Source organism: Kryptolebias marmoratus, linkage group LG19 (genome assembly GCF_001649575.2).
Source record: "Kryptolebias marmoratus isolate JLee-2015 linkage group LG19, ASM164957v2, whole genome shotgun sequence".
Taxonomy (NCBI): Eukaryota; Metazoa; Chordata; class Actinopteri; order Cyprinodontiformes; family Rivulidae; genus Kryptolebias; species Kryptolebias marmoratus.
This window is the reverse complement of record NC_051448.1, coordinates 17150968-17175028: the sequence shown is the minus strand read 5'-3', so window position 1 is coordinate 17175028 and position 24061 is coordinate 17150968. Positions and strand designations below refer to the sequence as shown.

The window sequence follows — 24061 nt, the reverse complement described above, 5'->3', positions numbered from 1 at the left end:
CGGGGTACACCCTGGAGAGGTTGCAAGTCCTTCACAGGGTTTTCAGGCTTGTTCTGCCAAAATCCTATTGTTGCAAATGTAGAAAACCTTTGTGAGTCTTTGTAATTTCACTGACGTTCTTTTGATGTATTTTTTTTTGTATGGGTTTATTGAGAGTTTCAGCAGGAGTAATGAATCAAAAATCATGACAGAAATGGAAGAATAACAGTTTAATACGATTGAAAAGGCTTTAATGCTTATGTGTTGGTGCCCTTAATGAAAAGACAGGAAATCAAAAAGATTTTTCTAAATATGTAGACAGATGGACAACACATGTCCCTAAGTAGCAACAATCCCTTGAGAACATAGATATTCTCAACAAAACAACTTTTTTTCTGATTGTCAAAATGAAACCTCCTTTTAAACAGAAAAAAAATTGATTCAATAATACCATTAGGATGGGTTTTGGTGTGATGTGACCTCCTCCTTTATCTGTATAATCTCGGTGACAGAAGACAGCAGCACCCGTGTCAGAAAGTCAATAACATAATGAACACTGTTCCTCACTGAGGCCCAGTTCAGCACTTTAGCAGCCAATTGCCTCGGCAGTCATTACCTAACCTGTAAATCACAGGCCAAATCCAAGTAAATAACAGAGCCCGCTTGAACACAAAAGCAAGTGATTAGAAACAACAGGAAACAGGTTGTATTTTTTTTACACAAACTCATTCTGAGCTTATATAGGAAAACCGAGCCTGTAAAGTGATTTTGTTGTTTTTTTCTCCCACCATTCCTCCGTGGCTCCGGCAGCAAGTGTCATTCAAGACGTGGCCTTTTCTCCCTCATAAAGAACACATAAAACACACATTGTGCACTCGTTAAGTACTTACAGAGGTGAGATTTATGTGCTAGGGTCTGCTTTTCCCAAATAGCTGTTGCTACAGTGCTTGTCATTTTCGCTGGAAGTACTTTGGCATCAATACCAGAATGGTGGTGTGAAATTTGGATACAAACTTTGAGTCACAATAGAGGAGTGTGGATGACGAGAACCCAAATGGCCAATTCACCAAAGGCCAGAACCTTAGGTCCTTCATCACTCAGAAAACAGGGAGAAGCGTATAGCACCGATTCTCCAGAGACAATCCACAGGAATTCAAAAAAGGTCAAACAGGTACTGGCATGATAAGAACTGCTTAAAGAGGAAAGGAAGCATGCACAGAGAAGGAAATGGAGCAGATTTTAAACTAAGCACTTAAGGAAGGAATGATAAATGAACAAAATAAAAATGAATGACAAGTGACACAGGAACAAGGAAGTAGTTGAAGAAAACAGAACAAAAAGGAAAACTAGAAACCATTTTTATTAAGGTGAGCGTCACATTACAACCTTTTCAGTGCAAATCCTCAAACTGTCGTTTAAGAAAATTTAATGATTTGTGGTGTGTAATTATTGTCTTTTTTTCTTAATGTACATGGATTTAGAAAATATTATAGACAGGGCAAAGATGAAAAAAGTCCACTTTAAAGACATAATTTGGGTTTTTAAAGTCAAGTTCTGTGAAAAGGTTATAAGCGGACATTTTAATGACCGCAGTTTGGAGAATAGAGTTGAATTCGGACTGTAATAGTGAGGTAAGCAATTGAAACAACTTCAGCTTTTGCATTAGATGGTTATTCACATAGAAAACCAGGTCAGTCCATGTGAAACATATATTGCAAGACGTAAACTGTTGCGTGTAACTGGACAAAATAACAATTTGATGGAAATGTAAGTCAGTATAAAAGCAAAAGGATTGCTGAACGGTCAAATGAATGCTGTTTCATTGACTTTTCCACCAGATAGTTACTCTGCCTGATTACATCTAACAAATTACATTTTGCAACATACATATCACTTAAAACATTATTTGTAATCGAATGCAAATGTCACAATTTAATGTGCATAACCATAAACTTCTACGTATTTAACCATCTAAAGTCATCTAGTTAAAGGTTTATAAAACAGCATTTGCATGAATCACTACAAAATCTTTTTTATTAGAGCTGTTTTACTGCAACAATCCACTTTGGTCTGCTCAGACTGGCCATTAGCTTGATGCTTCAGTCCAAACTAATCTCTGTCCAAACTGACGCTGTTCAGTAAGCTGTCTACAACAGGTAAGATGCTTACGGCTGATACACTTTCCACGGAAACACAATTCAAAAGATCTGTACTATCCCTTTAAGAGGAATGAGAAGATAATAAAGGTCTAAAACCAGGAAAAAGAGTTTTTCCTCTTTACTATAATTCTTGTTGTTTAGTTATGCTGTCTGTTTTGTCTGTTTTACTCATCAGGTTGACTCAACTCAACTTAAGATCAGTGCCACAGCTAAACAACCTTAACAAACACGAAAATGACATTAACTTTTACAGATATCGAACTAAAACTAGGTGTGGTTGTAGCCTAGAGTCATCCCTAACACATACTCTGAGGACTAACAGATCTTTATTTTGGCATGCAAGAATATGAGCGATTTGCATTCCTTCAGAAAAATGTGAGTTACATTTTCAAAGCTGTGCTGTCGGTGACAAAAACATGGGCTTTTTATTTGCTCAATTAAAATAATTTCATAAATTTTACAATACAGTTCAAGGCAATCAGGCTTAATAGTATTGACTTTAAAGGGCATTTATACAACAAATCTTTGTTACCTAAGAGCAGTTTTTTCTATCTATTCAGTTACTGAACATCTCATCTGCTCATTCAAAACCCCAAACTGTAAAGCAGCAGAGAATTGAGAAGTCTCAAAATTCTCGCTCGAGTGAGCGCAGGTCATCACCTTCAGCTTTGGTTTATTAAAAACCAAAGTCCCCCTTCAACAGGAGGTGTCACTGTCTTTGCTAATGTGTCTTTAATGTGGCTGGTTCCACCCCTCAGACATGGAAATCAAAACATTTAAACAGACCTGCTCACTGGAGGCAGAAGTGAGTCTTGTAAGAATTAATTATTGACGCCGTACGAGGCTCCTTTCTGACTGGGAACAATGTACCTTCCACATCTGAGCTCTTTAAAAAAAATCAAGGCCTCTCTCCCCTGCTCCCTTTCATGTTCTGACGAGAGCCCAGCCTCCGGAGCCACGAGACATGCCTTGATTGCCGGTGATGTCCAAGTCTTTCTCTGAGGCACCTCGGTCCTGTTGGGACAGAGCGCGTTATTGTTGGGATACCTGCATAGTTGCATGATTGGTTGTCGAATAAACATGGTGTTGAGCTGCAGCGCTAGAGGTCTTTTTACCTGTAATTATTGCATGGCTAGCTTTCTACTGTGGGACGGCTGCCAGCTTGCTTTGGCTTTTATGGGGGCTTCTGGTCTTTTCTTGTGGTTGTCATGCTGCAATTAAAACTGTCTCCAATCGCTGGGTGGCAAGAGGCACTGAGACAGACTCTTGTCTCTCTCTCACACAGACACACATACAATATGTACATGCACAAGCGCACACACACACATAAACACACTGTGGAGTCTCTGGCTGGAGGCAATGGGAAAGCGTATGATATAGGAAAAACATAGTTAATTACATTTGACAGGTATCTATTAAAGTGCATTCTTAGACCTTAGAGGCCTTCACACATCTAATGGAAACACACACTCAACTGCTGCCCATGAATAATAGGGCTTCCTCGCCAAAAGCTTTGGGATTTTTCCCCCCCTTATCTCACCGACATCAAGCATCTGTCAGCGAATAGACAAATCACCACTAATCAAATCCACAAAAGTATAAACCAAGGTCTTACACTGGCATTCAGATGCTTTTTAATTAGTTATTCAGGGATTCTTTTCACTTTTGAGTTAACACACACTTGAATCCCTCATCTGAAGAAGAAAAAGCTCTCCTGTTTATTACAGACAATAGTAGTGTGATTACAATCATGGCCCTCTTCGCCTGATTCTGCCATCAAAGACAAGATGTATGGATAGAAAGAAATACTTGAGTTGTGACCTGCAGGGGAAGATGTCCACATGTGTGAGTGTGTATATGTGTGCATTAAGGGAGGACAGAGCTTGCAGGGATTTTTTTTTTCTAACTCAGACTGTCGGTCTGTCTGTTTTTGTCTGGTTTTTGGACTCACTCCGTCTCTCCATTCTTTTTTACCTAATTTCCCTGAAGACTCTATCGAATCAGGTGTCTTTAAAACCCAAATTTAGGCATTTAATATGAATACTTAAGAAAACAAGAAAAGGAGACTTGATTTCAGAAAAATCTGTAGGACATGTCTGAGACAATGATGCATTGGAAATTTCTTCAGCTACATTTTCATAATGAATAGTGGCTAAAGTTTTATGTCTTGATTTAATGAAGCGTCCAATGCTAATATAAGTTTTCTGATAAATGTATAGCCAAGGTTATATTTTAAACAAAAATATCAAGACAAAAAGAATAACAGCAGCAAAATTTAATAGGTCATCGAATGAGGTCACAAAGTAATAAAAATATATGTGTAAATGCATTTTGAAATCCTGAAAAAACGTCTTTGCACACAAACTACTAGAAGTTTTTATGTACTATAAATAAACACACGAAAGAACAAAACAAGACAGATCTACAAAACTTGGTAATCTTCATTGTCTGGATTATGATTTGTTTGTTTGTTTGTCTTTCATCAGAATCAGCATTTCAACACCAAATCACAGGCAAGAATGGCAAATGTTGTTCACTTTTGATCTTTATTGTAAACGTGTATACAACTTAATTACAATGACATGTTCACCAGAGCATTTCCAACTTTTTTGGCAATATTTTTAACAAGTATTTGCTTCTACTGCATGTGAAATTGTAACAATTTCACAGATTGCTGTGTGCAGGGTGCTGGATAGTTCCTGAGCACAGATAAGAAATATCCTGGCATAAAATCCTGGCACTTCTGTTTTTCTTTTCCTTTTTTTTTTTCTTCATTTTTTAATAAACAAGTAAAATAAAATGAATTACCAAAACTTGCCTTTACGACTGTATCCAATCATAGTGAAATGGAAATGATTAAATTTGTGGTGGCACACAAACTTACCAAAACTCCATCACCCAGGAACTGTCTGTATTTTTATTTTTTGCAACAGAAAACACTGAGAGAAATAGCAATGTAAGAACCAGCTCATGTAACCAGGTAAGGTGAATTTAAACATTTGTGGTGCCGTAAAGAGACTATTTAAAATTAGCATTCTTTGAAGGAATGTGTGTGACCCACCTTCCTGATAACAGAATTATAAACAAAGATTTTGTGTGATCTATTAGCACGAGAAGCATGTGCTGGGGGTGGCGCTCAGCTGCTACCACACCAAATATTAGCTCAATATCTGTGAAACTGACTGAATTATAGCCATGTTTATGTTTTATAAGGTTGATTAGTTGTGGCAGCCATCTTGAATTGGGTTAACGCCAAAAGTTAATCAGTTGTAGGTGTTCATCTACAGATTGCTTTCTGAGAGTTACCTTGAAATGTATCCGTTGGTAAGCTAAGCATTCACTGTATTTTGATAAGTCATTAATTTTGAACATTTTTGTCAACCTAGTGGCAGGGCAGGGGTATTTTAGTGTTTTTGTTAGAACATCCAGACAGACTAAAAACATAAAGAGAGAAAAATGTTTAAGAAAACATCCAGAGCAGTGTATACAAGACCTTAGATAGTCTCAAAAAAAGATGAAAAACAAAAAATGTGACCTCTTTTACACAAAAATGGTGATCACCAGTGACTAACATATTCTTTGCCTAATCCATGCATCAAACCCTGTCAACTCTACAGTGATGGTTTGGTATGAATACATGTAGCAGTACCCTTCTAGTTGTCAGGCATGTCATGTTTTGGACAAAATATCTTCAACCAAAAGACAAAAGTCTTCAGGTATTTACTGTATAACATTAAAACTAAGTATGCGATGAGCATTCACTGGCTTGAACTATTCGTTTGACTGTAGCCTGACGTGGATAACTGCAGAGACTACTCAGAGTGACTGACTTATGTGTTTGCTAATTAGTCTTAAATGTTTTAGTGAACCATGAGTGTAAGAATTTTCTCCTTGAACTGATTCACAACCATGTTTCTCTCTATCCATGCTGTTTTATAGCTTCTTTTTAGAAAACACCTCTAGGCACAGCTCTAGGTTTCTCCCTGCCCAATCTCCTATCATTATGAGGGCTCAAGGATCACACACAAAGCCAGGAAAAGATTATGATGATAGTTTTGCCGCTTGCCCCCCTTTGTCTTTGTCCGCATTCCTCTGAAATGAAAGGCGGTGAAAATTGCCTCGGGGATTTGATGTTTCAAGTCTTTTGACATCTACCCGGAGGAGCAGGTCTGGTTCCTATAGATTTTGTGTATTTAAATTTTTTTTAGTGTGATAATTAATGTCCAAGTTTAAACAGCTGAAAAAACTGGGTGTGCCCATCTCTTCCACAAAGTCACATACCTTAAGAGACAGCATTTGTTGGCACAGAGAGCTGCTCTTTATATGTCCTATGAACAATTTATGGAACAACCACAAGTGCTCCAAGTGTTAGTTACAGTTATGGACAACTCTAAATGTTATCACAGGTTAGGGGAAAAGCAGTGTGTAGGTATTTAAATAGACCATGCATACATCAAAACATAGCAATTTGGGAGTGACATGTGTGTCTGCAAAGTGCTAATACTCCCCCAAGCTGATTCCATCCAACCTTCATGCCAATGTCAGAATCCAGCTGAATTTGCTTTCCAAGATGTTCTTCTGAGGTGAAAGCCAGCAGTCAGTTGTAGCTCCGCTGGTAGCCGTTTCCGACGCTTTGGTAGTGTAGCATCAAAGTCACGGGGCACGCATATATTCCGCAGGATTAGAGCGGCGTAAAAGGACAGCCCCAGCCCATTCACTGTTGGCACGGCCGCCACAGCCTCGGCACAAGTGAGTTTTTAATGCATTCCATTTAACTTTAATTACTCCAATCTCTGCGAGGGCACACAGGAAGAAAAGGCCCGGGCGTTTGTGCCGAGCAGATTACCCCACTGCCCTGCCAAGTCCGCGGCGCGCTGCATCCTAAGATAGAATTCAAATTCAAATGTGGGCTAAAGAAAGTGCAGCTGTCACCCCTCTGGCCTGCGAAGCCCCAGCCGGATCAAAGATGAGCTGTCCTCCTCCCCTGCCCGTGTAAAAATGAGCTGTCCTGGCCGTGCCAGTGTCTCGTCCCCCTGGGGCACCTAATCCTCCTCTCCTGACTCCACACTGACAGTCTGAATAAAGGCATTAAACCCCGCAAAATAATTACCAATTAAAACGGATGGAGAAGTCATCAGGTAGTGACTGGGAGAGGGGGGAGGGGGGCAGAGGCTGTGGAGAGAGGGATGGAGCTGTGGTGGGTTTCTTTCCATCCTGCCAAGAACAACCTGTATTTCTCCTTTATGGGTTGTGCTTTTGCAGTTCTGGATGAGTGAGTGACCTTACAGAGTCGTATCAGACCGGGAACAGACTTCTCAAAGCTTTTTGGATGTCAGGGAAAATTTTTGTGAAGCATCCCAACCGAACCAAAGCTAGAAATAAGTGTATAAGTTTTATAAGCTGCTGGAACGAAGAGTAGTTGTCTTATCTGCTGCTATTCCATCTGGGTGACTTCTCTATAGGCCTGAGATATTGTGAAACTGTACAGATCACTGGGTATTTGTTTGTGTGCCTCAGCATATAGATGTGTGTTGCAGGTAGATGCATTTAGGAGTGAGTGAAAGACGAACCACTGACTGTGTGTGTTTGCCGGCCACCGTGTCAAGAATGAGCTTGTGTGTGTTCGTACCTGTTGTAGAGCGCTATGGGGTGTTTACAGACTAGCGTGCCATGAGGCCCGGGGCACTAATCCACCAGCGCCGCACTGCCGAATCCAGGTAAAGTGATCCTAAAGCCTTCTTACCTCTCTCCCTCCCCTGTTCTCCCTGCTTTCCTTTGAGCTTAGTCTATTAGCAGTGGCAGAGATCAGACTCGTGAACATCCACTCAACAGACCAGTCTGGACCAGGACCCACAGTTTGACAACTTAATCTCCTCTTTGATGGGATGCAGAAAGACAGCATATTGCCTTATGTGACAAAGGGGTTCTGAAAAGAACCATGTTCTTTTGTAATTCCTTCCTTTGGTATGAGGGACAGAGTGTCTTCCTGTCCTTTATCCACAGTTATACTAAAACCTGTTATTAGGTTTATTGTAATTAGTGGACATTCTAGTTTGACTCTAGCAACTGCTAAAAAAGTACATGTCATAAATCAAATTTTAACATCCAAATTAGTGTTTATTACCCTCAGTTTCATAACCATGATTGAGCAAGGTGGATCACTCCGGTGTTTGAAGCTAACTGCTCAGTTTGCAAACCGCTGTGGTATTTCACTGACGTTGATCACTTCTGACCGGAGGGTTGGTTTGCAATGCTGATATGACTTGTCTTTTGGTTAGTGTATCTGTGCCAGAAACTCCCTGGGCTGAATACACTGGGCTTGTGTGTATTTTGCATCTCTGCTTGTGTGTAAGTGTGTGCACAAAAAGAAGAGGGATTTTTTTTCGCCCTTAGCTCTGTGGAACCCATAATTATATCTTGACTTAGACACCCAGTCAAACACATACTTGCTGTATGTGTACATGCAGTTCACAGACAACATGAAGGCTACACTACATTTACCTTCAGCTGAGATATGAAGACAATCCCACATGGGTGTTTTCATCTTTCTTTTACTCTCTGTGATTAAGCTGAGGATCAGTATAAATCTGTTCCTGTTTCATCTCACTATCCCACAATTATCATGTTATGGTCAAATTATCATCTTGATTTACTAACAGAGCTCTGCTCATGAGGAGCAAAGCCAACTCAAAGGTGCATCTTTGATTTCATTTATTGTTAAGTGCAGCCCTGAGGCCTTTTAAAACTAAAACCATGGTCCTTTAAGATGACAATTTTATTGTATTCAGACCTCATTTTCAACCATTCTTCAAACTTCAACCAAATATCAATAGCCTATAATCATAAGGAAAGTAAGATAAAGTCTTCACATATCAGAAACAAACTCTAAAGCTTAATTAATTTGTCCTTACAGCCTGACATGGTTTAATTAATATACAAAGCCGCAACATTAATCCTGCTTACAAGTGAAGTGAATAAAATTGATCGTCTTGCATGGCGTCATTCTGCTAAGAAATCCTGCATCCTAACATTTATATGGATGCTAATTTATTGTTTATTTATTAATTAAGGGACAGTGTACACTAATGAACATGGGAACACTCTAGAAAGGTGCCAGATTTAGTTGTGAGCACTAATTTTTCTGTGAAGGTTGATGTTAGACACTTAAGAGAAAGAATAAGATCAAACAAAGGCACACGAACACGTAGATGAAAAACTAACACACATGAGCTGACAAGAGCATTTGAGTAAAACTGAAATATTCAAATAAAGCAAAGCAAAATTTAAAAGGTGTAGATACACAGAGGTCAAGCATGATCACAGGTTTAAAGTTCCTTCAAATATTGTTTTAGCTGAGCTGTAAATATATAATATGCAGAAGACTCTTAAAGTTGGTTGTATATTATTCCAATATTTACAACCCTCAACTGACTGCACAGCTTATTCAAATGCTGATGTCTATATAGCGTTTAGTGGCCTGGACCTGGTACCAATACTACTTCCTGTCCTGTGTTTGATAAAATCATTCTTTAAAGGAGTTGGGGCAAGTCTATGTATCTTATATATATAATAAACACATTTAAAATGAATACAATTCTAAAAATTCAATTATTGTTTTTTCCAAAATATTATAATGATGAAATACTGTATGAAGAGCATTAAAAAAAATATTAGACTTTCCTAAAAATGTTTCTGTGGTTTACAGGTTTGTGAATAATTAAACAAAAATACCTGAAAAAAAGTGAAAAAATAAGTGTCTTTTGTTTACAGTTTTGAGATTAAATTTTATCATCATGACAGCTATTTAAATATTATTTCAAAAAGATAATTTAGATTCCAAGGTGGTCTAAACATATCTAAATTTATTTACAATATCAAGTCAAAAGCATTAGAATGTAGTATAGCTCAAGATTGTGTTGTAAACATCACACATTTTTTTTGTTGTAGCTTTCTTGCAGATGTAAAAATTACAAGTGATTTTTGAACAGTTTTTGTCTGGGTGAAAATAACTGTATTCACTGCATACATTTGGACATAAACATTTGAATATACATCTGTTAAATAACTTAAATATAGGGTAACGTGGCAAAGAACAGAGCCTTGTTGGATTTCTAAAGAGCAGTAAAGATAAGATTTTCATTACCTCTACAAAAACACATTGTTTTCTGTTATGCCCTGCAGACCTAAAGTTCTAGAGATTAACCAGAAAATATCCAGAATATTTGCAGAGCAGATGAGACAATATGATGTTACAGCAGCAAATTTTCTGGAGAGATTTTACCTTGAATGTGCAAGTGGATAAGTGTGTGTACTAGCTTAGGTAAGAATTTCTGGTCATTCTCTTTGTTACTGATTTGCATTTTTCTGTCAAGTTCCTTTTTTAATGTGGAAAATACATTCAAATAAATGTGCTGATGTCAACACAAAAACAGCCATTAAGGAGCCTCATTTAAAATTTTCAATGTGTTGTAAAGAAAAAAAATATGTATTTCTATACTGTATGTTTTGCATAAAGTCCTACCTCCTGTGCATGCCAACCAGACCCGTCCTTATACCTTTCACTATTAGAGCACATCGCCAGGAAAATATTTTCCAGTGTGAGGTAGATGTGTGAACAACAACTGCGGAAAAAGTCTGGACTAAATTAGGAACACAACACGGAGTCCAGAGCACTGGCCTAATCTCCAGACTACCCAGAATAAGATTTTTAATGTTGCGAAATAACCATGATCCAAAATGATCTGTGGCTGACAACAGGACAAAAGCAGCAGTCTTCCTCCTGACACACGATTACATTTAAAATGTCTCTAGGCTTATATTATGACTCGTACAGTCTTCCTTTAACACTATTATTTACAGTAGGTTGTAACATTTTCTCTGTGCTGAGGGTACACATAACCTGCCTTTGTGTAATGTCAGACAGATTGGTAGAGAAACTTTTCTATAACTGCTGAAGTCCCCCTCAACACTGAATAGCCCCAATAAGCGCTCCACAACCTACATGACCTATTGGAACATGGCTGGACCACGGAGAATTTGGAAAACCTTCTTCAGAGTGTAGGCATTCATAATGCTGCTACTCTCAAATACATTCTTCCTGGCTATTTTCTGCATCCCCAATACATTCTCCTGTGCTCTCACCACACCTCACCTGCAGCATGTTCCCATGCTGATACTACCATAGGCACCCACAGTCACCCAACGCCTTGGGCCTCAGTCTGGCATGGCGTGCTTGGACCGCAGCTATGCACACGCTCACGTTATCACAATGCCATTGCCATGGGTATCAAGTCTGCACTCGCTTGGATGAGCTCACGTGTTTGTTTTGGCAAAAGTGTTTTACGCCGGATGCCCTTCCTGACACAGCCCTCACCAATTACCTGGGCTTGGAATTGGCACGAGAGATACACTGGCCTGTGCTCCTTAGTGGGGAGCATGATTTACTGTGGCGACCCCTGAAAAGGGAACAGCTGAAAGAAGAAAAAGAAGATTGAGTTTGCACTAGTTTGTTTCTGTGCCCTGTCACAGTCATGTGATAGGCTAGGCATTAGGTCAGGGTGGCCAGTCTTTTTCAATTTTTTGACGATCAAGCCATGAGAATGCACACAAGCCCTACGTCATAGATTCTCTGCCAGGCAGGACCGAGGTACACTGTCACCACAGTGATAAACTACCATGACTTTGCTTAAGAAGTTTTGTCCATGCTTAAACCCTCCACAACTTCTCAAGCTCTATCATGTGTAAAGGGAAGCCCACTGCATTCTTCATACACACCTAAAGACCTGACCATAACCCAGCAAAGACCATCCATGTTCTGGCTTATTTTTTACATTGCAATGAGGTTGTCATCCTGTGTGAAGGGGGCCTAAACTGATGTCTGAAACAGGTATATCAATGTCATGTTACCCATAGAAAAACTGAATGAAAAGCTAATACAAATCATGTTCTAATATGTGTATTAACATACATTTTATGTTTTAGCACCATGACACCTGAGCTCATTGTACATAGCTGACCTGGTGTAGCAAAAGATGTTCAAGCACACTGCTTTAATGTATATGAAGCTACTTAACACTTTCAACTGGCTTCTCTACTGACATTTTTTATGCAGACATGGCAGGCATCCAACCCTGTTAGCGTTGGGTGGATATTAGCATGTTATTGTTTCAAAAGTCAGCTAAGACCACTTTCCGTTCCTGTCATCCATTAGGCTTTAAAAGAAAGGGCTCTTAAATCAAATATGGCACTTAAGCAAATGCAGTGTTCAGTGTGCTTGAAAGTGTCTTTGATAGAGAGATGAGAAACTTTGTGATATGCTAAGGTCGAAGGACAAGTTGATCATTTAAGGAGGGCAAGGAATTCTCTTTTCATCAAAAGAAAACCTTTCATAATAGAGAGAGAAGGCCTTCGAGCCTTGTCAACCATCTTCATTAGAATCCCCACTTTAGTCTTAATGCATCTCTAGTCATTATCCGGGCACAATACGTCACAGTCCTCTTCAAAAAACACATACACCTTGTTCAAATAATTGCCCTGTGAAGGACAAACAAGCAGCATGCAGAAAAGCAACATTATTTAGGTGCAATCTCTGGCAAGGCCTTTAAGGCCTTCCTTTTTTTACCATTGTTGTAGAAGGCCATTTCATGTCAGAGTGTCTGAGTTATTTGGCAAACAGCAACATGACAGCCAATGAGGAGTCACACTGCCTTTAACAGAAACTACTGCTGCCAGGATGAACACTTAAAGATATATCTCTATTTAACAATCACCAAACCTAGTTTAAGTCTAACAGTGCACTTTAATGCAAACTTACAATTAAGTACTGTTAACTGTCAACACACCAAAAATTTGACACCCTTTAGAAATACCACCCTCCTGGTTGTCAATCAGCTGTTGTAGATCTCAGGTTTTTTAATTAATATGCATAGTTAATTAGCTGCTTTCTGTCAGACAGCAGTAAAATGACAGCTTGCTGAGCTAACCAACATCACTATGCATGGATGGCTGCCATATTGTCTCATGTATTATCATTACTCTCACCTGATGTCAAAATCATAACTATCCAGAGGAAACAAAACCAGTGACCTCTTCCACCTGGCAACAGAACTGCTCATACAGTTTCTTTAAATGCTGTCTATGCCATAGTGTCCTCAATATGTCAGAACAAGCAAGATTTTAAAATCTTTTACATGAAGGTTGTTCAATATATGTGACATGTAAAATGACCATTATTCAAATATTCACATTAAAAGAAGAAATTATGAGTCCATGCAGCTTGTGAGCATTTAATGATTTAAAGAGCAAACTGTGAGTATGTAATACCACTTTGTTGGCAACCTGGGGATTAAGCTTTTGTATTAAAGAAAGAGTACTCATTGAGAGTGCCACCAGGAGAAAGCTTTTATACAATTCCTCACAAGTCAGTAACTTCACACATGGAAAACTTAAAAAGGTTTGGTTCATTTAAACCTAAAAGTCTAACAAAATTAATGTGTCAAAGGATTAAAATAAATGTTTTCTGTTTTGCATACATTGTCAAATAGTTTGCTGGAATAATCATACAAAATATAAACTGCAATGCGGAAAACATTTTTTTCTTTTACCCCTAATCATGCAGGACTGACTGCCATAAAAATTTAGCTCTAAGAGAAGATGGTTGTCTAAGAACAACCAAATTTTATTGTGTACTCAGTAATTCTGCAGCAGTTGATAAATTGAAAGTTTCCAAATCTTCTATCAAAAATAAAACTGTTTTGAGCTGTATGTGGGGGAAAACTTCAGCAGCCCAAAAGCAAATTTTCAAATTTTCATTGTTAGAGAGCAAAAAAACAGGAGTGGTCAAAAGGTGGACACATTTAAAGATTTACTAAAATGCCTGAAAGAAGTTATTTTTGATACTATTAATAGAATTGTTCTTTTTGTCAGTGAACCACAGTCTGACAATGCAAAGTTTAAATAGTAAGGAGGGTAAGACTTGAACACACTGTCCCCTTAAAGTAAATTTTATACAAGCACTTTTTCCCCACTTTAAAATGTGATTTTAAAAATCTGTTTTTTCTCACCAAAAACTAAGTTTATGTGTGGACACAAAGTGCAAACACGGCAGAAAGTCTTTTTTTAAAACTATCTGTAGTAGTGTGGATGATACATTGTTGTTGTATCTTCTTAGCTTATTTAAGGTTGGTCTCTCTTTGCTCTGTTAAGTCTAGATAAACTGTTCATGCATTTAGAAATTAGTCCCTCATCTGAAGTCCCATCTACACATCTCAACCATACTCATTTTTGGTGTGAAAAAGTTATTTAAAAAACAGTTTCCAAATCCGAGATTTTTAAAAAGTATAGGAGGCTGTTTTGCACACTCACTATTGCTTTGTGCACTAGAAACAAATAAATATGAGCTGTTTTTAACAGTTTTTCTGGGTTTGTTTCACTTTACTCTGACCCTGTTGTCATGAGAAGAAACGGTAAAAGGTAAAAGTTTTGGGGGGATCATTAGCCAAACCAAGATCAAGATCATTAGCCAAGTGAAAGTGTTCTTTCTCTGTGTTATGATATGTTGTTAATGTGGATGTTCTCATGGATTGGGTATTTTAACAGTTTTGTTAGAATGGGTGAACAGAGGGAAAAAAAAAAACGTTTAAATATATTTGGAGTAGTGTAGAAGGGGCCTTAATATCTGTTTGATAATAAGAAATTTAAAAATTGCACTTGGTGTTGTGGTGATGAACTTTTAGATAGGAAAATAGGAGATGCAGGGCGAATATGCAAATGTAAAGTTAATACAGACACTTTCTCTGCCAAAACAGAAAAAGCAAGGGTAAAATAGGACACATTTTTGGCAGCCCTTCATCAAAAGCATAAAGCAGTGGCCACAAGGGGAGAAGTAAACAGATTAGAAAAGCTATTGACATTTCCCTGTAGCAATGAAGGGGTGTCGAATGGCAGCATGGATGATAAGGTGTACAGGCATTCAGTCCCCCATCTCATGTTTTATGTATCTGTGATCACAACTGATCGTGAGAGAAATTAATCAATACCAGTACCGCCACGATGTGTGGATGACACATGCCACTGCCCACCCCCCTACACACACACACACCACCCCCCATCCACACCTTCATTCTCCTCACCCCATCCATTTTGATTCAGGGGCCTGTTGTTCGCCCACGTCTAGGTGAGGGATTTTTACATCCCCGGCGTGCTTGGAGGAACTCCATATGGCCGGGATCAAAGGTGTTGCTGGGTGCATGGTTCTGCTTGGTTGCCAGCCACCGCCGTTAATTAGAAAACAAGATCAGAGGCGGTATTAAAATCCAATTAAGCCCGTATGAACAGATTGCCAAGTGATGTTCACTAATGCATTACTGAGCACCATGCAAATTTTAGTGGCAGCATTTGGCTTTATGTTATGTGTTTGTGTCATCAAGAGTGTGCGTGTGTGTGTGTATTGGGGAGTGTACTTGAAACTGTGCCCGAGTGTGTCTATGCACGTGTCACTCGCTGGCTATTCAAGGCTCTGTGACATTGCTTGATCTTTTCCCCGATACACAGCTCTAATCTCATATAAACAATCAGCTAAAGCTCTGCACAACAACAACACCTCTCCTCACAATAAGATTGAATGATATTGCTTCTTACAATTAAAGCATAATTGAGAATGCTGAATTATTGATCCATCGTAACTGAGTTCTTGTCATTTGATTTGTGTGAGAAACTAATATGATGCCCAAAAAAAAATCCTGCAGATTTGGATTAATTGCTTGAGAGTGTTTGAGTTTTCAGCCTCCCCATTTGGGCTCCACCGTCCATTTAAGGCTTTCCATTGAAATAATTTTCAAATTTCAGATAGCTGTCAGTAGACAAAATTAAACCGGGTTAAGGAATTGGATGAGGCATATTAAAATGCGTACGTAAAATCATTCTTCACAATAAGTGCCAATTTAGTCCATGAGTTTCATTCACACAGCAGACAGACAGGGCATCTGTACCAAAGACTGACAAGTGGATGCAGCTGGTGGCCTATGGCCCGAAGCATCCACATTATCACAGACGAGGGCTGTTAATGCTGAGCTGAATGGGAGCCCCTTTTGAGATACAAAATAGCATTCTGATTAGAAAGCCAGGAAATACACATTTGAAGAGCCGGAAATTGTCACAATGCAGAACCATGGCACATTTGGCACAGTCTCAAGCTGGGGTATAGAGGACCGAGATCTTAACGAAAAGATGTGCTCAATCAAACACATTGAGGTTTCTCACACGTTGTACGGTTCTTCTGCAGGATATGTTCTTTGTGTCAAAGTTTTCTTCTTGATATGATAATCAAACTGAAAAGTGCATGCATGAGTTGCTGGAGTAATGTTTCATTGCGCTCATATTTTCTTGAGAGACAAGACAACTGGTCTCTTAGTTTGCACATATTTTTATTTATTTTTTATTTTTTTAATTATTAAATTAAAATTCAAACCATAAAAGAGGCAACACAAAACTTTATTCCAATAATTGTATTACCAAGCTGGTCTCTTGGTAAATAAACCTAAAGCAAAACTAATTGGTGTTTTTGCTGACATTTTTATTGTTTTTTGAGGTCGATTCTTTTAAATGCATGCCACACATAAGTTTATTTTAAAAATTAATTATAAAACACACAAAATTAGAATCTGTATAATATAATGAACACATAAAGGCTGTTTCAGATGTTCAAGGCTTGTCATGTTTTCCTAGCCCAAAACATTCGATTTTAAAGCCTAACCTTAACCAGCTGATTGAGGTGAAAAGCAAAAAACTTAAAACGACAGTGTTTTGTGTCAGCTAAATGAAGTCTCTAAAAATGTTTTTTGGTGAAGCTTCATATTTCACCATTTTAAGCAAAAAGTTAGTTTTCTTACTATTCTGTCAACTAAAAACTTGAATATTTGTGGTTTGCTGAAGTGCATATTAAATACAACTTTGGCATAGAAAGAAAACTATAAACTATCAAAAAGTTATTGCTGGATACTGCATTTTTCAGGATAGCCCAAAATGCTGTTCCACTGTAAAAATATATGTGTAAGAAAAAAAGCATATGGTCCAACTTTAAAACCCTTACATTTGACATCAGGTAGCCACCTTCATCAGGGTTAATGCCTGGCAGCTGTGTGTTGTTAACTTGTGATGTGGTGATTGGTCAGTGCAGCTCACTTGAAACATTTATCCACCAGGTTTATGTGACACTGGCAGTAGAACAGCTCATCCGACATGATGGCTGTCTTGGTTTCTTCAGGGTAAGAAGTGAGCTGCTGTTTGGCTAGTGTTTTTAGGTTTTAGAAGTATTTGTAATTTGATCTTCTGTTTTTCATTAGGGTGTGGCTACTTGTCATGCTGAATGGTGCAGTCAATGGCTACCCCACAAAGAAAGGTAAATATACCTTTTGACCCACTTGTACATGCATGCACAAACACTCGGTTATCCCTGCCCACTTATGCTAATAACTTCTCACTGCATAGCTTTGGATCCTTATAGTGGTTACAATGTGGACTTTTCCTCTGGTTCTGCTGGAGTACCTCCTAGTGGATTTGCACAAGCAGGCTCTGGTTCGTCAGCTGCATATCCAGTTTTCCAGTCTGCTCCTTATGAACAACCTGAATACATTCAACCTAGTGCTCAGATGAGACAAGCACCTGATTTTTATAGCTATGATGCGTACACGGCACCTGAATATTCACAATATGATGGCAGCTCTCCGTCAGGCTCAACACAGTCAAGACCTCCAGTTCCCCCATTACAAGGTATGTGATCTATTAAGAAAGCATGTTTGTCCCTTTTTTTTTTTTTTTTTTTTCTATTAATAGAGAAGCTGGCTACATTGTAACTCTTGATGTCAACTTGTTGCTATATTGTCTTTTGTTTTAAGCTACCTGGGCAGTAAAACCACCAGGCCCTTTCTTTCATGAAGCTGCATCTCCTGATGACTCAAAGTTTGCCTCCAGTCCTCAACCACCTGGTCTTCATTATGTGAGCCCACCAGTCCCATTTCTTCCTGTATTTCAGCCTGGTGACTTCTCCTTTGAGGAAAAAACCTACGAACATGGGAACTATGACACTGAATCTGAAGAGCAAACCCCTCCTTCCCAGTACCTCCCAGTTCCTGTTCCAGCTCTGAACAGGCTTCCTATCAGCAGCCCACTGGCACTGCGTGCACTTTTGGATAGATATCGGCTCGGTTACCCTTTTGTGGATTATATGTTGATGACCAGGCCTCATCCCCCAGGCACATACACCCTTTCCACTGATAGTTTTGAACATGGGAAGAACCAGTGGCACAACTCTATAGGTGCTCCTGATGGCCCCAGTAAGCCGTTGGACCCCTTTCGTGACCCCAGGAGTATAAAGTATCTCAGACGACCAGTACGACGAAGTGTTGAAAAACCCTTCTATGGTATTGAGGTAATTGTATAACCCAGTCCTACAGTTAAACTGGTCTGAAAATATTCTATTTGGGCAGCTTATGAACAAGTGACCTGACTGACCGATGTGAAAAGTTCTGGTTATCTTGCCATCTAAAAAGGCTGAAACATTGCATTTTTTTTTTGTTTGTTTCTTCATCTACTACTACAGATTGCCTGACTGCTCTAGGTATTCAATAAAATTCTTATTAAACATTTTGTGTTCAGCTTGTTCAGTGACACTAATTAGCCATCTACATTTGCCAGTTTTTTTGGTGCAGCTTGTAAAACCTAACATGTATAAAATCTTTACATGTACTGATTTTGACAAGCTGGGTAACTAAAGACTTTAAAACAACTATTTGTTGTTGCAAGTACATGTTGGCTAAGATTTACACCAGGACTTTAGTATATTTCATTATGTAGAACTTGTATGTATTAAAAGGAAACTGATAAGTTGTACCTAATTCATTTGTCAATTGTTGACAAATGAAGTGACACCTAATGTTTTGTTGTTTTGTTTTTTTTAAACTATAATACTGGCTAAAGGTTTTATCAAAACATGACCTACTTATAAAAACAAATCTGTACGTAATAAAAATGCAGTTTGTTTATGATAAACTTTTTTGAGACTGGACTCAGATTTTAAATATTAGAAGAATAAACTGAAAGTTAAGTGGCTTCTGATGAAAATTGATTTTATTATTTAAAGATGCCATATTTAAAACCATCCAAATAAAAGGCAAACATCATCCACCTACTCCACCACTTTTTTGGGAGGAGGGGTAAACTGGACAATACCATCTAGCTGTTTGGATCAACAATCATACCCTGCACAAGGTAATGCTTGTATAGAAAAGGGGTGGATGGTGCCATCGTAATCAAGATTGTCCAGCAGCTGTGTATCATTAACTTGTATTCTGATTGGTCAGTGCTACTAACCTGCAGTGTTTGCAAGTCTTTCACTTGCTGTTTCTGATGGTAGCAGCTCAAGAAAATAAGGTTGGTTTGATTGCCTCGGGGTAAGGAGTGGGATTGCTGTGTTGGTTAGTTTCTGTTGAGCTGCTGTAGTTAGGACTGTTTTTTCATTAGGGTGTGGTGCCTTGTCATGTTGACTGGTGTGAGTTACAGCCATCTCACAAAGGTAAAAAGGAGAAAAAAATAACACAAATCCACCCCCCACCCCTCCCAAATATATTTTCTAGGTTGTTCTGATTTGTCTTTTAGACCTTCACAATAAGCACAGGTCAAAGCCCTGCTTCCAGGTCTAAAGATCAGCTACTTTGTGGTTAGTTTGTAGATGCATCGCTGGGTTCTTCAACTGCTGCAAAATCTTCTCTCCAATTTGTTCCACATAAATCATGCAGAAACATGACACCATTGTCTGCTCTTCAAAATTTGTTTCAACCATTATAAAAGTTGGATTGTGGAGTTGTTAAAAGATGACAGCAATCTACCTACTCAGATTTGTCAATCTGGTCAGAATTAAACTCTTCCTCCAAACTGAGGAATTCAAAGAGCTGTCTGATTAATTTTTCATAATCTTTCTATAGAACTTCACATCAAACTGGTGACCTGAAGTCTGACTCCAACCTGCTTGGTCTCCACTATGCAAACCCACTGGGCTCATTTCGTTCAGTATTCCAGCTAGGTAGAATGTCCTTTGAGATAAAAATGTACAAACATGGCACCTACAACTCTGAATCTGAAAATAAGAGGCTCTCAGTTCAGATATGCTCCATTTCAAACTTGTGGTAGACTCCATGTGAGTAGCCCTTTGACATTAGTGCAGCCTGTAGGTGGACTGCTGTTTGGTTATTGTAATTACGTTCTGCTGCCAGCCCCACTCCTCAGAAGTTGGAGCCCTTCCCTGTTTCTCAGTGAATGAAGGGATAACTCTAGCCATCATGCTCAGAATGATGGGTCATGTTAGTGACAATGTGAAGAAGACCAGCTCAGCAGTTCTGTTAATTCACAGACTTCTACTTGCAGCCACAGCTCTTTTCACAGAGCTGTAGAAGCATACAGTTACATGTATATAGTTTTCATTTACCTTTTTTGGTGTAAATTGTGGTACTTTAAAAGCTTAAAATTATTATTATATTTACTTTTTTACCCAGGCAGGTGAAATGCTGCTGGTCTTGAGTGATAAGTTTGCTTTTAAGCTGCAACTTTTTTATTGAATTATAAGTGCATTTGAACAATTATGCATGCCAAATCAACTTTGAACTTTGTTTCATATATTATAAAAATATTTTTTTATTTAATTGGATATAGACCTTTTTGTTGACGAGCACACTGGCCTGTCATAACAGTAAAATCACAGGTGTTGTAATAAACTGTTTTGTTTTTTTGTTTTTTTTTTAATTACATTCCAGTCATGCCAGTTAAATTACCTTCTACTGTGTTGTGTATGAAGTTCTTGCCAAGACTCGCCAGCTTCTGAATGGGACTTAATCATTAACAAAATTCATGATTGTGGTTCTACCATAAAACAAAATTTGTACTCTTTCGCTCTGGCTAAACTTTTTTACAAATTTACCAACATTCCCACTTTTTGTTCTTATCATTATTTCTTAATGAGATAAAATCCAGAACAGTCAACATCTTTTATTATGGACTGTGGTAGTACGAAACCTACACATCTTTTATTGTTAGTTAGGCTGGGTTCTAAAGGATCTGGATTTTTTTTTGTTGACCATGTGAATAAATGGGATTCATAGACATGCAGGTATGAACGTATGTTTTGTAATTCAGCTTTGGGGATCTTGAACAAGAAGTGACAAAACATAAATTTTATGACTCTCCTCTGTGATTGGACAGAAGACTTGAAGCTTCTGTAAAGTTTTTGGAGTCCTTTTTCAAGGTTTTAGAATGGACTGTTGACCCATCCAGTGTGTACCCTACCTCTTCCCCTGTGGCTGCTAGAACTGGGTACTAGCTTCATTTAACCCTACACAGAAAAATGGGTTAAGAAAATGGATGGATACTGAAGGCTCATTGTAAATGATGTAAAAACCTTTGAGATCATTCTGTTTCAGAGAGGAGAACAGAGCTGTCATCTCTTACTCTTCCACAGTAACAACTTAAAATCTTCATTTTCTAATGGTCTTTCAAGGCCTGGGGACAAACGCTGACCCTCAAGAGACAGAAATGGCAATTACCTCTAGTAAGATGCCCACTTCACACACCTGTCACAACATGGATGGACCCATCATGAAAGGCTGTGAGGTGAGGGACAAAATGGAGATTGTCCCTGGGTGACCCTTCAGCTTTCATAGTCTCCCCTCTCCTTTTCATCTCAGCCATAAAGACAAAGGGGTCAATCTCCAGGCAGTTTAATCCTTTTCTCCCTGCCTCACACGCTCATCTCTCGCATGATCTCATATCACTGACCACTGTGTTCAGTTCTTTTGAAATATGAATTTAAGTCCTGTTTTCTTAATAGCATGTTTTGTCACTGACATTAAAGTCAGGCATGTCTCTAGAAAGTTTTTAATGAGTTGGGCACTGCTTTTCTATGAGGGGCACAACAAAACCAAAAGCCATAACAGCATTTCAGGAGTTTTCTTATGCTGTTGGAAAATATTGCTTTTATATAGAACTACTTCCGTTTCTAATTTGCAGTTGGTATAACTGAGAACAGCACAGTTGCTGCTCATCTCATTGAAGCTGATCCTCTTTTAAATTTATATTTCAAACTAGCATTCCTTAAAAAAATGAATATAGCCTGCCACCTTCTAAGTTCTAAACAATGATTTTGTGATTACAAGCCGCTCAAAGTATGTTAGCTACCACCACACAAAATTTTAGCTTGATGATTATAAAACTGACCAAGTTATAGATAGGTGGGGGATTTTCTTGTCAGCCATAACCCACCCAATCCCCTGGTGGCAGCCCTTTAAATATATTAATAGATTTAAATATATTAATATATTTAAATCAGGTAAGGCAACAAACTCAATTTCTGAGTACAGCTACTTAACAATGGTCTTCAGAGATGCACATAATCTTTAGGAGTCAATGTTCAAATCTACCACCATCCATAAAAATGGATCAATTGCCTTGTGATTCTTGTGCAAAAAAAAGAAGATAGCTTAAAGAAGCAGCAGGAAAAGCTGCCCAGTGAAAGATGGGTGCATGACGCACTCTGTAATTAAGCCAGTCTGTACTTGATGGAAGTAGATCACAGTGGCGGGCCATGGCTTCACAGCCAGTTTGTTTTTACGACATAATTACAGTCCAAATCAAATGAGAAGATTTTTATATTGCACCATGACGAGCATGTGTCCAATGTCAAATATGACACTGACCTCCCTCAGGCAAAGTATTCATGAGTATTTGGGTGGCGGGGAGGGGGTATCAGGCGTCAGAAAGCCTAGAGTGGAGAAGCTCCCCCCACTATGAGAGCAATCTACCTGTGTCTGCACCCACCTGGGAGGTCTGAAATCAATGGAATCAGATCCAAAAGATCAGAGTGGGAGAAAAAATTGCAAGATGGAGATCAACTTATGAGAAAAGAAAGTTTAACTAGATGGAAATAAGAGACAAGTGACGTAATGACAGTCAGAACAAGTGATGTAGGAGAAAAAAAGGCCAAACGAAAAGGAGCAGACTCAAATATGCAGGCAGTGAGGGTGTGTCTGAAGTACAAAGATAAATAAAAGTTTTGCTTGAGTGTTGCTTTGTAATGAAGTGATGAACAGTAGTAAGGAGGGCTTGGTGCAGTCAAGACCCACTGAGGTGGTTTTACCGAAACAACAGGATTCATTTCAGATTTGCTTATAATGCAATAAGGTGAAAAAGTAAATGACTATGTCTGTTATTAGTTATCATTAAGTTAAGAACTTATCTAAATATAGGAGCGGCATTTTTTGTAACCAAATGTTTCTGTTTTGAGATGGAAGCTGTTTTGATGCTTGATGACATGGCTATGCTGTAAACGACCAAAACCTCCCAGAGAGTGGCCTTAGTGTTTTCCTCCTCCTGCAAAAGAATCTGCATTTCCTGAGCTTCAGTTACATGCGCAACACGACCACAGAACTTTTGTTCCGCCCGGTCAGATTCTCCCAGAAGAGAGAATATTCCCAGGCTACAGCTGTTGACTGACCACGCTCAACCACACTGCTTTCTGACTCCTGACCACTGTTCGAAGTTTCTTTCTCTTGATCTGTCCACTGTTTCCCCTTTTTCCCAGCCGCTTTCAAACCCTCCCCCCCCCNCAGTTCCCAAGAACAGCCAGCTGGGCCAGATTTACTCTGGTGGCTAAGTCGCCCAGTTGACTCTATGGGCGGGCAGCATCATTTGACTGGATACTGGTCAGGGCCTGTAGATTAGTAACTGGATATCCACAGAAAGGCTATGTGGCCTGAGCCCTGTGATCCAGTGGAAAGTGGGGTCTCTGCGGTGACTCTGTGGTTCTGTGTGGCCCAGAATGTGAACCACAATCCCTGCTGACACCCTCTTCCCTGAGGACGTGGTTTTACTCCAAATCGTGA

The 24061-nt window shown here is 38.9% G+C and overlaps 1 protein-coding gene across 2 annotated transcripts; it reads left to right on the top strand.

Annotated features, from left to right (window-relative positions):
• The first annotated feature begins 17245 nt into the window (after positions 1 to 17245).
• Positions 17246 to 18780, top strand: LOC108231809. Of its 2 annotated transcripts, none has more exons than XM_037981408.1 (4): positions 17246 to 17401; positions 17480 to 17535; positions 17641 to 17906; positions 18032 to 18780. In XM_037981408.1, exons 1-4 carry the CDS (start codon positions 17261 to 17263, stop codon positions 18574 to 18576), a joined length of 1008 nt encoding a protein of 335 aa, XP_037837336.1. In that variant the 5' UTR covers positions 17246 to 17260; the 3' UTR covers positions 18577 to 18780. The 2 variants fall into 2 exon arrangements, with proteins under 2 accessions (XP_037837336.1, XP_017264589.2); XM_017409100.3 differs by having other exon boundaries at positions 17328 to 17401; positions 17625 to 17906.
• The last annotated feature ends 5281 nt before the right edge of the window (positions 18781 to 24061 follow it).

What these genes read in the sequence shown, in the direction of transcription:
- LOC108231809 (XM_037981408.1), top strand. Translation starts at nt 17,261, where the DNA reads ATGCCTGGCAGCTGTGTGTTGTTAACTTGTGATGTGGTGATTGGTCAG. An exon ending in GCTGTCTTGGTTTCTTCAGG is followed by an intron (nt 17,402 to 17,479) that starts GTAAGAAGTGAG and finishes GTTTTTCATTAG; the next exon opens with GGTGTGGCTACTTGTCATGC. An exon ending in TCCAGTTCCCCCATTACAAG is followed by an intron (nt 17,907 to 18,031) that starts GTATGTGATCTA and finishes TTTTGTTTTAAG; the next exon opens with CTACCTGGGCAGTAAAACCA.